This window comes from Protomyctophum bolini, assembly GCF_963924005.1.
Source record: "Protomyctophum bolini genome assembly, chromosome: 3".
NCBI lineage: Eukaryota > Metazoa > Chordata > Actinopteri > Myctophiformes > Myctophidae > Protomyctophum > Protomyctophum bolini.
Window position 1 is genome coordinate 14,063,238 of NC_137864.1, and position 15,497 is coordinate 14,078,734.

Genomic DNA, 15,497 nt, shown 5'->3' on the forward strand with positions numbered 1-15,497 from the left:
GTTCACCCTCTTTAATTGTTGATGGTACATGGAATGCAGGATGGATATTTTGAGTCTAGCGGGAATATAGAGAAATATGTCTTCAAACCATTTTGATGGTACAGTATATCTTAAAAAGAAAAGCAAAGGACTGGAGTCATTCAAGACAGGAGGTATTGGTTCACAAAAGGTGTTATTTGTCAAGGCAAAAAATAGTGAATGATGGAGAAGTGTGCACAATGAATCAGAATAACAGTGAGACAAGGCAAATGTGCATCTCTGAGGACTGACTGAGGCAGTGAATGAATTGGGAAGGGGAAAGCAGAGGGTTTTTTTACTCTGGACTTGTGGAGTTTCTGTTTCACAACAAGTCTGTGTATCTGCTGTCAACATTTCCTCTGCAACAGCAAGACGAGGTTAAGGCTCAGACAGAGCCCTCTCGCACTGCCTCTCCCTCAGCGCTGACAGCTCACACACACACACACACACACGCACACACACACACACACACACACACACACACACACACACACACACACACACACTGTGTGTCTATATATGCACTATATGGCACTCCCAACATATGCTTTCTTAAACTTTACAGTACATGCCTTTCTACCTCTTTTAACCTGTATCTTCCCTCTCTTTCCATCATGGTTTCTCTCATTTCCCCCCCTGTCTCTACAGTATCTCTCCCTCTTGATCCCCAGTCTCTTCCTGTGTCTTTTTACTTACTCTTACTCCCTCTCTCTTTTCGTCATTTTCCTTGGCTGTCTCTCGCCTACTCGCTCTTTCTCTTTATTTTGCCCCCCTCGTTCTTTCTCTTTCTAATTGGTCTTTGCTAGGTTAGCTCAGACAGCCCTATTCATCATAGCCCCACGCTCAGAGACAAACCCTCAGGGAGGGAGAGAGACAGTCAGACGGGAGGGCAAGAGGGCCTGCCGCTTGTCAGCCCACTCCTCTCCTCTTTTTCCCTCCGTTATCTTTTTTAGCCTCTCTGCTCATAGATGTCAGTTTTCTGAGGGAGGGAGGAAGGACTAAACGTAGACACACATTAGTTAGGCTATTAGCTCAACAAGTTTTCTTCCATGCCTGTCAATGGTCCAAAGCGTGCATGCATGCATGTACAGTACACACGCCACCCACACACGCGCACACACAGACATCTGACATTTGTATAACATGTACTATGTGAGAGGGTGATTGTGAGTGACGGACAGGGGAAAAAGATACTACATGGAACTACGTGTCTTGTCATTCCTGGTGCCTGGGGGCATTATGGGTGTAACACGGCATATAAGCACTCTGCATGTCTCACTCGTGTGTGTGTGTGTGTGTGTGTGTGTGTGTGTGTGTGTGCGCGAACAGTCTTGTAAAGGGCAATGAGGAGCATGTAAAGACCCAGTCAAAATGTCACCTGTGAAAAGGTCAAACCAGATTATTGCACTTGTAGTATAGTTAGACATCTTGCTATAACTTTTCTATCTTCAGATGTAGATCTAACTATCATTTAAGTCACTTGGGTTAAGGTTTCTTAAAGTGTGAAGTAGCCTACAACTATATAATCATGTTATAGTTGGGGCGGCTGTGGCTCAGGAGCTATGTTAGTTAGTTTCATTTATTGTCCACGTGTGGAAATTTGTCTTCGGTCCCAACAACAGTAATAAACCGTTACAACAACAGCAACAACACTTACACAACTATTTTTTTCATGGCAAAAAAGTGTAGGACAACAGTGGCAAATACATTGAAAAACAACAAATCTAGCGAGACTTGGTGTCATTTAGTGCCTTAATGGCATTTGGGATGAAGGAATTAAAAATAAATAATTTACTTTGTACCGTCTACCAGAGGGAAGTAGTTCGAACTCCCTGCAGAGTGGATGAGAGGGGTCATTTGCTATCTTGACAGCTTTTTTCCGAAGTTCTTCCTTGTAGATACAACTTAATTGATTCTGTCTCTTCCCAATGATTTTTGAGGCTAGGTTCACTATTCGCTGCAGCTTGCTTCTTCCTTTTACATTAAGATTGCCATACCACATGTTAAAATTCAAGATTCCCTCTATGAGATTCTTATAGACTGTTTCCATGATATGCTTGCTCACTCTAAAGGAGTTGAGCTTGCGTAGTAGGTGGAGGTGTTGGTTACAAGTTAAAAAAATCTGGTCAGTATTTTCACTGACAGTTTGCTGTCAATATATGTGCCGAAATATTTAAAATTGTCTATTACCTACACTATTTGTCCACTAATTGTAATGGACTGCACAGGTTCCTTTTCATAAATAACAAGTTATTTTGTTTTTGTCACATTAATCCCTAAGGAGCTTTTATAGAGCAGGTCTGTGGGTTCGAATCCCGGCTCCTCCTGTTCACATGTTGAAGTGTCCTTGGGCAAGACACTGAACCCCACATTGCCACCATTGGTGTGTGAATGTTATGGTTATGGTTTAGCTAGTACATGTGACGATAGTAGATGTAGGCTATAGGGGAGCTACTGTATAATGGCTACCTCTGTCTGCAGCCCATATTGCCATGGTGATAAAGATTAAAGTGAATAATATACAACCCTATGGCGGTGTATGCCTGACCTCCCTTTCTCATTATGTCATTTTATTTTGTCAGTGTGTTCACCTATCCTCACCTCTCCCCGTTTCCACCATTGTGCTCAAAGACCATCACGATCCGATCCCATGATAGCTTCACTCCTATCATCTCTTCAGCATCCTTCTCTCATCTCCCTTATCCCACGTAATTCCATTGCAGGCCCTCTGCGCTAATCAGCCAATGCCCAATTATACTCCTCTTACTCGGGCACGTCCTCCCTACGGGGGCTCCGCGGGGCCAAAAAGCACCGGTGCTGACTGACGTTAATTTGCATGACTTCTTGCCCTCCATAAGTATTACTGTTGTCTGTTGTCTCCTTTCGTACATTAGGCCAGGAGAGCAGGAGGAGGAGGAGGAGAAGAGATGGAACGTTGTTATGTCATGTAACTGTAAAATAACTAAGTACATTTCCTCAAGTACTGTACTTAAGTACAATCTTGAGGACAAAGGGAGTCTCCCAACATGCCTCAAGCCTGAACATTTTGAGTATTTATTAACAGAGGAAGTCAAATCACACCTGTGTGAACTGAGTGATGCAACTCTACGTACTGTGCTGTATTACTCATACTACTCGTACTGAAATGTACTACTCATACTGTATTGTACTATGTGTACTGTACTACTCATACTGTACTGTACTGTACTATGTGTACTGTACTACTCATACTGTACTGTACTATGTGTACTGTACTACTCATACTGTATTGTACTATGTGTACTGTACTACTCGTACTGTACTGTACTGTACTGTACTGTACTGTACTGTACTATGTGTACTGTACTACTCATACTGTACTGTACTGTACTATGTGTACTGTACTACTCATACTGTACTGTACTGTACTATGTGTACTGTACTACTCATACTGTACTGTACTACTCGTACTGTACTGTACTAATCATACTGTACTGTACTACTCATACTGTACTGTACTTACGTGTACTGTACTATTCATACTGTACTGTACTATGTGTACTGTACTACTCATACTGTACTGTACTACTCATACTGTACTGTACTACTCATACTATACTGTACTACGTGTACTGTACTACTCATACTGTACTGTACTGTACTGTACTGTACTGTACTGTACTGTACTATGTGTACTGTACTACTCATACTGTACTGTACTGTACTATGTGTACTGTACTACTCATACTGTACTGTACTGTACTATGTGTACTGTACTACTCATACTGTACTGTACTACTCGTACTGTACTGTACTAATCATACTGTACTGTACTACTCATACTGTACTGTACTTACGTGTACTGTACTATTCATACTGTACTGTACTATGTGTACTGTACTACTCATACTGTACTGTACTACTCATACTGTACTGTACTACTCATACTATACTGTACTACGTGTACTGTACTACTCATACTGTGCTGTACTCTACTACAGCACTCTGTCAGAGTTAAATTAACACCTGTGAGGGTTGACCTCTGAAATTCTATACTGCTCTTGGTCGTAAAGTGACATTGACATTACTAAAGAGAGAATTTGTATTAACCATTATTATACTCCGCTTTCTTCTTTTCAAACCAGATATAGAATTAAACTCACTCTCTAAACCTGAATGTGGGCTAACGGAGATGGTATTAAAACTGAGCCGCCAAATAGCCTGGCAGGGATGGGATTTATAATTGTCATCTTCCCTGGCAAGGCAGCTAATATCATCACAAGATCTGCAAGGGACGCTGTTGCAGCTTTGGACTATAGAGCAGGATAATGTGTGAGTACTTCAATACAAAGGTGATCACTGTAATCTTTATTTGATCTTTTTATGTGAGGATAGTAGGCAAAGGTTCTGCATTCAGAGGAATGCGCGAAAGAACATTCTCCTGGCCTTGATAGTCCTATGACAAGACCCTCTTGGGGTTGGCTTTAGTGCTTTCAAGGAATGGCAAGGAATGAAAACAATGCACGGGCACACACACACACACACACACACACACACACACACACACACACGTGCATACAGACAATGCCCAGTCATTCTGGTGTCCTGGGCATGCGCCCAAGCTGGGGGCAGCATGGCCTGTGTCTCAAGCTGGGTGTGTGCTGTTTTCTGTGTGTGTGGCGTGTTGTCGCCATGTCATGGCTTGTGTCCTATTATCACCCCCCCCCCACCTCTCCCTTCTGGACTGGGCCACCCGCCAAGAGTGCAGCACTGGTGCGCTCCATTCACCCAGTACAGAGGGAGAGGGCAGCGTGGCTAATTCACCCCTCTAGGCCACCAGATGAGAGCTTTGTCCCTGCGATGGAGGCAGCACTACAGTAGGCTACGACGGTTAAGCCTAATTTACGCTCCGTCGCACGTCGGCGGTGTCACACGGAGAAAATAGCAGACCTACAAGCTCGCAATGCGTGGCATCTGCGACGTGTCGTGAGCTTGTGGGTCGGATGTTTTGGATGCTCGACACGGCCATGGTGACGAAGTATGAGTCTGCGCTTCAGGCTGAGACTTGTGGCCTGCGGGCGGCTCTGAAAGGTCCATAAATACATGAACTGTGAAATGTGACACTGGGTGTTAAAAAAAATGGTTCACTTGCACCAAGCAAAGAATCTGTTGTTACGCGTGAGTGCACACATGTGTTGGCATTTTGTGAATGCCTGAAGTAGGGACACAGAGCCGTTGAACTCCCAAAAAAGTATTATTTTTTTATTCTGAAGAACCAATAAAATTATGGCAATTATTTACAAATAATTACTTCTTAGCTTCACATTACAGGTACATAAATTGAATAATTCACCAACAACAGTCACTCAGGTGGACGGATGGACAGGTACACATATTGTTATGAAGAGATCCAGCATCCAGCAAACTGCAATTTAATATTTCACAGTAAGATCCAACCCAGGAAATAAAATTATAATATTAACAATAGAATTATAAAAATAAGACAACAAATTTACCATTTATTTCCGGTTTTCTCAACAAAATTGGTCACATTAAAAAAATAAAAGAAAGAACATAAAAGAGAAATCAAGTGATATGATATCTTTGGCAAATTCGCACTGCAGTAAAATACATTCAAATATTAAGACAACACATGACGCACAAAGAGAAAAACACCGATTTTGTTTGCAACTACTAGAAAATTGAATAAAAAACATACACATTTTCTTAAAGAAGCATTTCTTTCAATTCACTTTTTTTTAATCCTCCCCTCCAGAATATTGAAGGCATTTCTTATCTTCAGTCATTTTGTGTTTTTGTCTGCAAGTCTTCTCAGCATTTTCATAATGTTCTTTACAAGTACAGTATCTTTCAATAAAACAGGCATCACAGGCTTTGGTGAATGTTAGATATGTTAGACTTTTACCAAATATTCACTTTGACAAAGAGCAAGTGAGCTCATCAGTCTTTTAAAACCTAATGAATCTTTGTGTTTGTATTTATCTTTGCATACTGCATGGTTGTTGGTTGGTTGGTTGGTTGGTTTGTTGGTTTGTTTGATTTATTTATTTAAGATTTATTATTATTTTTACCAAAATGGCACAGATATAAATATCTCTTTAACACCCCAGATAAGAAGCCATGGACACAAAAAACTCCAGATTGTTACACGAAAGGCCACAGTAAGGTGAAAAATCATCATGTTATTTTTCTTTTGATTGAAATATATCTGTTTAAAAAGTACAGTAGACTTCGTAGGCTGAAGCATGTATATCTCTCCTCTTCCACTGTTGAATAATATTAAGATGTACAGAGCATTGTAACATTCCAGATCTGTCCTGTGCCTTGCTATATCAACAAGCATGAAACAGATTGTGCCGCTAATTGCTGTCAAGAATGTGACGTTGAAATCCCCTCAGGTCTTACAAAGGCAGAGTGCCCATCGTCGTGAATTCATATTGAGATACAGTCAAGTGATGTACATAGAAAAACCTCAGTGGGGGGGGAAAAAAGGAAAAAGTAATTTGCCATTGTTTTGGTTTGGTATGGTATTTTAGGGCCTGGGATTATATATTTGTGTGTGTGTGTGTGTGTGTGGGTGTGGGTGTGCGTGTGCGTGTGCGTGTGCGTGATGCTATTCATTTCACATTTTCTAAATGCGTGTAGGGGGGAATAGAAACCAGTAGCGTGTGTTTTTACAGAACACTGTGTACGGTAAATCAGGTTTCTTTTGAGCCATGGACCATCATTTGATGGAATTTAGCCTCTCAGACCCAATACTTAGAATATTTTATTGTTGTTGGATAAGATTTTGTCCACAATGGCAACAGGCAAAAATAACAATTATTGTCCTGTAAATTAGATAATGCAGATGTTTAACAATAATGTAACTCTTAAGAGCGTAACATGAAATGAAATGGGCCCATAAGGGTTCATTTGGTTTAATTTTACGCTCTCAAGAGTTAAAGATCTATAAGGGTCCATTTGGTTACCAACGGTCCATCATTTAGCTGGGGACCACTGGTTGAAAATCACTGGAGTAAATGGATGTACTGGGGGTGGCCATGTTGCCATTGAAATGACCTCTCTTCTGGCACAAAACCTTTCTCTTCACCGTTCCTACGCAGGACATTCAGACATGACTGTGAGCATTATGTTTGAATCCTAAAAAAAAGAAAAGTAAAAAAAAAAGATGAATAAGACCGCCTGAAAGACTGAAGGACTTTTTTTTGTGGAAGGTCACAGGACTGAAGCCAATGGAATAGTTTTAATATTCCTAATCCTGGTGGTGTGTTAGAGCTATTGGAGGAGATATGATTGGAGGGGGGGGGGGGGGAGGTGCTTGGAAGACAAGTGTGTGAGATATGATGAGATTAGGGCTGAGAGGGTGTGTGTGTGTGGTGGTGGTGGTGGTGGTGGTGGTGGGGGGGGGGGGGGAGTGTAGAGAAAGAGACTGGATGAGGTTCTGATGGCACAGCAGGTTTGGGCTCCCCTGGGGAACATGGAGGCCATGAGGGGAGGGAGGGGTGGGTGTTCACCATTCCACAGAGGACAAAAGGAGATAGTGTGTGTGTGTGTGTGTGTGTGTGTGTGTGTGTGTGTGTGTGTGTGTGTGTGTGTGTGTGTGTGTGTGTGTGTGTGTGTGTGTGTGTGTGTGTGTGTGTGTGTGTGTGTGTGTGTGTGTGTGTGTGTGTGTGTGTGTGTGTGTCTGTCTCTGTGTGTGTGTCAGAGAGAGAGAGAGAGCGAGAGAGAGAGAGAGAGAGGTTGTGTGTATCAGAGAGAGAGAGAGAGAGGTGGAAAGGAAATGTGTGTGTCAGCGCATCTGTGTGTGTGTGTGTGTGTATGGCCCATGCCTTTCATATTTTCTACAGTACCACCCACAATGACAGTCACCCCTCTCTGCTGTATTCAATGTCATGGCCGCCAATCAAAGTGACTCCGGGCCAATGAGAATCTGTTCTTTCCCCATGTAAACCAATTAGGTCAGAGCAGTGGCAACGCAAGCTGTGTAACAATGAGATGCATAGTTAACAAATAATCCTATTAATGTATCATTGTATTCTCTTGTTAGATTCCAAACATGAAATTGGATTTGGCCTGTTTTTATTTTGTGCCGTACTGTAGCTTCTGGAGAGAGCTTCCCTGGATGCAGGGAAGCACAAATGAGAATGATTTCCAATCAATATTTCTTCAAGTTGGTAGTATCTCTTCCTATTGTGTGTGTGTGTGTGTGTGTGTGTGTGTGTGTGTGTGTGTGTGTGTGTGTGTGTGTGTGTGTGTGTGTGTGTGTGTGTGTGTGTGTGTGTGTGTGTGTGTGTGTGTGTGTGTGTGTGTGTGTGTGTGTGTGTGTGTGTGTGAGCGAATGTTTCTTTTTTATTAAAATAAAAAAGTAACAATCCTAAAGGCCGGCAACATATTATTACCAATACAGTCAAACAGGATGTGGTTTATAATAACAGTAAGTATAAGACACTTCAAATAAATATGCAATATAATAAATTATAGGCTTGGAATTGGTTGGTTGCTTTCTTGGCTTATTGTTCACTTTGTGCCGTTGTCAGTATTGACTCCTTGTCAGGCTCTAGGGTCTAGGCTCTAGGATCCTGCTTTTAGAGTTGTCAGTATTGACTCCTTGTCAGGCTCTAGGGTCCTGCTTTTAGAGTTGTCAGTATTGACTCCTTGTCAGGCTCTAGGGTCCTGCTTTTAGAGTTGCGGTAATATTTGTTTAGTACAATATATAGATCCTTGTCTGAAGTCTGCAATTGGATTGGTCCATCCTGCCTGCTTATTGTACAACAGTTGTGGCGTGATAGCCTATTGTATTCCCCGATCCTGTGCAGGTGGGCTGAAATACATGTAGGCAGCCAGTATACAGGGTTATATACTGTACGCTTGATATTTCATTGACGCGCAGTCAGTTGGGGTGGTGGTGTCGGGGGGGTTATTTATATATAAAATTAAAGGCACTGTCCTCGTTTTACGCTGGTGTGGTTCAGGTTCAATAATGCCTCAGAAAGATCAAGAGAGAAAGAGAAATAACGAGGGGCTCACCCTGCTTTGCACGCTGGTGGCGCAACGCCGCGTGAACCGATTTAAGAACTTTCTTTAGAGTTGCATACACACAACTTTAAGGTCTACGAATGTAAAGGACCCCTTCTATCACTATGTCAAAACCCAGAAACAACATGGATTGAAAAACTAACAGCTTTGTTCATTATTCATAGGTATATGTTTATATAGCTATATATTGTTTTTGTCTCACGCTGCAGATTTGGTGCCTCCAACCTGTAAGCGAATAAAACTACGCAGGTAGCAGTGAAGCGCTACGGTTAGCCACACGCACTCAAAACAAACATAAGATTTGTAAACTCGCAGACAATGGCTAAACAACACCACACGCCTCATAGTCTTTTTTTATTTTAAAGAAAGCTCATCACTAAAACCTAAATTCAAATAAGAAGTACTTGAATTCGCTATTGACATTTTGACTTCTCTTTCGCCGATTACTGTACAAATCTTGTATGGACACGAGTGAGACAAGAAACTGCTATGTGAATACAGGTTTAGGAAGACTTCGCCCCTGGACATAACAGCAGATCTGGGATCAACGTGGGGTTTCAAAGCACTAAGCTCTCAAACATTTCAGGGAAAACACAGCACTGATTTAAGACCAGTCCTAGGGGGGAAATCTGTCCTCCCTACTCTCTAAATGAATTGGTAAGGCCTCGACCCTGGTGTCATGCATTGTCACAGCGCAGAACTGATGTAGGAGTGACATAAAAAATTAAAACAGTTTCATTTTTTCTAGAAAGAATGTTTAAAAGGACACATTTTCACTATGCTAAACAGTACAAGGACAAGTCATCAAGAAGGGAAATAACAACAAATTCATGATTTCAAATGCAAGTTAAAAAGTAAACTGTCGCCTCTAAATGATGATTGAGTCTCTTTGTGCTTTTGTAGTTGGTCAGCCGGTCCACTGGGGGGGCCATCTTTGGGGAGTTTAAAGAGAGCGAGCAAGAGAGAGCAAGAACGAGAGGGTGCCGCTACTTCCTGACTGTTCATTAGCATATTCAGGAAGCAAATAGAAATGTCTTATTAAATGACACCTGTGTCCACTGACAGACTGACAGGCGACACAGTATAGACAGGAAATTGGGATCATAATCACGTTAATAAACAAAGGACTTAATTTCATACTGAAAGATTAAAGATTTCATAATTTCACTGCATCATCACCACCACCACCATCATTATCATCATCATCATCATCACTATTCTAGCACAAAAGTGTGACACAGATTATAAGTCATTACAGGCATCCACTCTTATTACAGAGTGCAACACAGGAAATGCTCTAAATATATTACTCTGTCTCTCCTCCAATATAAATAGCTCTTAATCAGGACTAAATCTTGGCGGGGGAGGTTGTGTGTATATAGCGCCTCCCTGTACAATAACACTCCCTGGTTGATTTGATTTTGGTCTGAGGAGAACATTTACACTATTCACTCGAGAGGGCTTAGGATCAAGGCTGTGCTTTGCTAAAAGAGGCCTGCCTGTTGACCAGTGCCTTGGGATGTAACTCTGAGCTCGAGAATACACCTTCTGCGTCGCCGCACAGCTGTGACTGTAGCCTGCGCGCTGGCTGTGACTGTGCGTTAGAATTGTGTAACTGAACACTCCCATTAGAAAAGCAAGGTGCCCCATTTTGAATGGACAATCTCCGTAGAAAAGGGAGACGCACCGTTGTTGCTGTGGCCATTCACAGCTATGAGATTCAGATTGTCTGCCATAGAACATTGATTGATTGACTATATGTATCGATAAATACTAATAGCTATTGTCGGTTCTTTTGTTTCTAGAAGATGTGCACATGAAACAGAGGTCACAACATCTCACTGAGGTTGAGTATATGAGCGTACACGGTTAGCTTGGAAACAGATTTTTTTAGGACATTAAAAAAAAGGCGCCTTGATTTAGTATGGGAGCATTCAAATCACTAGTATTCAGCCATCTTTGCAAGCATAAAGTCAGTCCCATGGTTGCCGTGGCCAGTCATACTCATTAACCTCATAGCATGTTATAGTAGATGGTCACATTTGGGGGCAGTGACTCAGTATAGCAGCCCAGCAGAGGGGGGGGGGGGCATCAGTTGTACTACAGCACTAAGTCGATGAAGGGAAAAAGTCAAACTTCACTGACATGAAGACGTTGTAAGCAGGCTTGTGTTGGACAGTCCTGGTCCTCTCCTCCATCTCCTCTCTCCTCCTTCTTCTCATCCAGCTCTCCTCTCCTCTCGGTGGAAGGGGTCAGGGGTCAGTGGCGGTCGTAGGGAGAGGCTGTTGCCGTGGCCGCAGGCCCCGCCCCCCGTGACGTTGTACTGTAGTAGTAGGGCGACCCTGGGGACGACGCACACGCTGGTGTAAAGCAGTGGTTCCCTCACGTTTTCACCTCAAGGACCCCCAAAGTTACACTAAGTTGCCCGCGGACCCCCCATTTGAAAAGATATGCCAGGGACCTCCATAAGAGAAGATTTTTACCGCTCTAGCAGTGATTTCAAGGACCCCCAGTTTGTAATGTAATTAACAGTTATTAGAACACCTGGAGTGGAGTAAGTGACACATATAGAGTTAAAAGTCCCAGGACTGTCTATACTCAACCTCTTGCCTTGTGCAATCTAAATTATTGACGATTGTATAAATTAAATTCCATATATAATGAAAACTATTATTGCTAACTTGATCAACTGAGATCAGTTTCGTACAATATGAATTGTGAACGGCAACAATTATCCTTTAGCTAATTAAATAGAAACCACATTTTAATGGCAAACTTCAAGCTTCTTCTCTATCTCTGAGTCTCTGACTGTCACACACACACACACACACACACACACACACACACACACACACACACACACACACACACACACACACACACACACACACACACACACACAAACACACAGTCTTAGTGAAGTGACAGTCTAAGCTGATATAGTGTACAGCTCTACTAGTGCTGATCCCTTGAGTCTATTCTCCCCTCAGGGAAGGGGTCAATTCAATACTGTAACTCTGCAGTCTCAATCACACACACACACACACACACACACACACACACACACACACACACACACACACACACACACACACACACACACACACACACACACACACACACACACACACACATCTGTCTCTGTCACTTCCATCCATCAGACGTGCGGTGTGTTGACAGGCTGTCTGTCCACAGTGCAGGTAATCTCAGGAGGCTCTTTGGGGAAGTGAGGCATTAAGCTGGCCTGACAAACTATTTAGTCTCACTCAAGACTTCAGACAGCCTCTCTCCCCTCTGCCTCGCCTCGTTTCTCGTCTCTCATCTATCTCCCCTCTCCCCCCTTTTTGTCCTTTCTCTCCTCCCCTCCCATCGATCTTTAGACCTTTCAATGTCTCCTAATGTCTACCTTCTTGTCCTAACATTATGTGGCCGCTCATCCGTTTTCATACCCAAGTCCACTACTCCAGGCAAAACTTTAAGCACTCTTGATTTATTTTTTTCACCCTTCTCTCGTCTTTCTTCCTTCCAGCTTGCTTTTTCTTTTCTTGCCATCAGATCTTCTCCTGGCTTACCACGTTGAGGTTGACGTGAAACAAACTCAACAACTTATTTTTAATGCCATGGAAATGGCTATGAATCTGAGATCTTCTGAGAGTTAAGAACATGTCTTCAAAATGTTATATCTTTAATGCCCCAGAGTTTTAAACTCTCTCTCTCTCTCTCTCACCTTGCATCTGTCCTGCCTGGCTGGTGAAGAGACTGGAGGAGCAGCCGATCTCCGTCCCCAGCAGTGAGCCGTAGTCCTGCTGGAACACTGGGCAGGTGGAGGAGAGAGAGAGAGAGAGAGAGAGAGAGAGAGGAGCAGCACACAGCAGGTCAGCACAACTTCACCATTTCACATTTCGAACACAATGACACTGGAGGAATGAATCCGCCATTAAAATGAGATGTAAAGGCATTGCCTTGTCTGGTGCTAGGATTTTAGCCAAGTCAATCCTCAACTCTTTCGAACATTTAGGAACAATTATGCCGTTACAACAACAAGTATGTTTGTGTTTGGTGACCTATTGGTGCAATAGAAAATGACAGCATGATTCTCTATGTCAGGGGTCGGCAACCTTTTTGACATGAAGTGCCATGTTTACATTTTCTTGACAGTCAGTGTGCCATATCAACATTATGTTTAATTATGACACCACATCGAAATTTAATATTTCCCACAGATTTTGATTGTTCATGGGCTATACAAAATTACCTTTATTTCTTCTTCTAAAAAATGTGTTCAAGATGTAATAATGATATTAGACTTAACCCAACTATCTCCCAGACTCCCTCCCAGTCCCCAGTCAAAGTTAGGAATTTGAATCAATATGGAATTATGTGAAGGATATAATTTGTATATGGGACTAAACTAAACTTTTTAAACTTAATTTAAAAGAAAAAGCCTCTCTCTCACACTTACGGCAGTGTGCCAGACTGCCAGTGATCACCCTCCCCTGTGCCTACCCCTTCTCTATATGTTATGAGTCTGGTTCCTCTGCTGTAGATCTGCTGTTGTGACACTGATGAGAATGCAGAGACTGTATTCCATTAATATTCTGTTTGTATCACTCTATCTTTGTCCACCAATGTTTAGTATAGGAGCCGGTACAGTATGCAATACTATGAGTTTTATGATGTCCTTAGTCTGTGCGCTAATGGGCACTGTTTGTTTTAACCCATTCTGGGCGGGAACCACTTTTGGTGTTTTACCCCCTCAGGCCGGGGAACCCATTTTGGGGTTCTGTACAGTATGTACAGTATTGGAAAAGGTAAAAACTTTGATGCTGCTACATCAATATTTGAAGTTTTTCAGAAAACTTAGAGGCATTTTTAGAATCGGCCTCAGGCCTAAATGGCAGCACTTTGGTCAGCTTCTGTTGTTTTAAATGTGCTATTTGATTTGAATACAGTAACATACTGATACTGGACAGGTTATGAACAATTAAACCAATTGGGTCTTGTCTTGGTGTACTGGCAGCGTGCAACAGATGTTTGATGTGATTGGCCCAGTGGTGGACACACAGGCAGGAAGACAGACAGACAGACAGACAGACAGACAGACAGACAGACAGACAGAGGGACTGAAACGACACACATTCAGTGATGGCCTATATCCACCTACCTAACAAACTGGGGTTGGGAAATCTCCATGACTCGTTGTACGTGGAATACTGAGGGTGGGAATAAGGACTTCCGGAAAAATCTCCACCTGCAAAGAAATTAAGGTTCATGATTAGAAGAATTGTGGGTTTTTGTGGAAGCTATAAGGAAAGCATGCATGCAATGATTTCTGGGCGAACAGAAACCGGAATGAATGAATGGTGATTTCGGTGATGTATACTGTTGCTCCCTTATCCTTAAAGGGATTGTGACATAACTTATTTTTTTTGTAATTTGTACAAAAAAAACCCCGGAACTTTTAACATTCAGTAGATTTTCTGTGGGCTGGGGTTTTCTGGCTCAAACGAGTGCTCTGATTTTCCTGTGGAGTGTGATGTAAGAGCCAGCAAAATGAGCAAATCCCGTATATGTCACTGTTTTCACTGTTTTGCCTGTTTTCATTGCAGCTCAAAAGGCTTCACAGTCACAGAGAAAATCCCAGGCCACAGAAAATCCACTGAATGTTCAAAGTTCAGGTTGCTTGAGTGTAATTGAGGTCATATAAAACCTAAAAGAAAAACGAAAAATAAAATAAAAATAATTAAACCTTTCCACCGACTGGCTAAACCCTGTTCATTCATCCATTTGTAGGCCTAACGATCAAGTGTACACAAATGGAGCCATTGTGTTATACATTTGTTTTGTACACTCAGAGTTATACCTTAATGCTCTGGATTTTACAGTCTAGTTGTCCTGCCATCCGATGGATGATAGCTTAGCTTTTCTCCCTCATTTACTACTGTCCTGTCTGGGGCTTCTATACTCATCCTCTCCCTTCAACCCTCTCCTCTTGGTTTTTTTCTCTTCCTCACTGGTTCTGCCAGGTCTGCAGCCTGACCACGGTCGGCCCGTCACCCGGCACATCAAAACAACATTCTTCACCCATCTCTCCTCCTCCTCCGCCGCCCCCTGTTTCATCCCACTGTATATGTGTGCTTTCTTTCCTTCGGCTCTTTCATTCTTTCTTTCTTTCTCCCTCTCTCTCTCTTTCTCTCTGCTGAACCTTTAGTCCTCCCTGGGGATTCCTCTCCCTTAGCTGACAGTCACAGACCCTGATGCCCCCCCCCCCCCCCCTCCTCCTCCTCCTCCCTTCCCTCCCTCCGTTCCTCTCTCCCTCTCCTCGTTCTGTCGGTTCTGCCTCAGTGCTTTGCAACACCCCCTCTGAGTGTCAGCCCCCCTGCTGCAAAGAGAGACGAGAGAGAGAGAGAGAAGAGAAGAGGGAGACGAGAAGAATAGCA

At 42.6% G+C, this 15,497-nt stretch overlaps 1 protein-coding gene across 2 annotated transcripts in view; it reads right to left on the reverse strand.

Moving 5' to 3' along the window:
• Positions 1-11,316: 11,316 nt before the first annotated feature.
• pax5 (paired box 5) overlaps positions 11,317-15,497 on the reverse strand; it is a gene marked incomplete at both ends in the record, with an annotated part of 62,934 nt that continues 58,753 nt past the window's right edge. For both annotated transcript variants that reach the window (XM_080760556.1, XM_080760557.1), the window contains 3 exons: positions 11,317-11,399; positions 12,785-12,871; positions 14,222-14,308. In XM_080760556.1, the coding sequence (XP_080616682.1) occupies positions 11,317-11,399; positions 12,785-12,871; positions 14,222-14,308 (257 nt within the window). The remainder of the gene's footprint in view (positions 11,400-12,784; positions 12,872-14,221; positions 14,309-15,497) is intronic.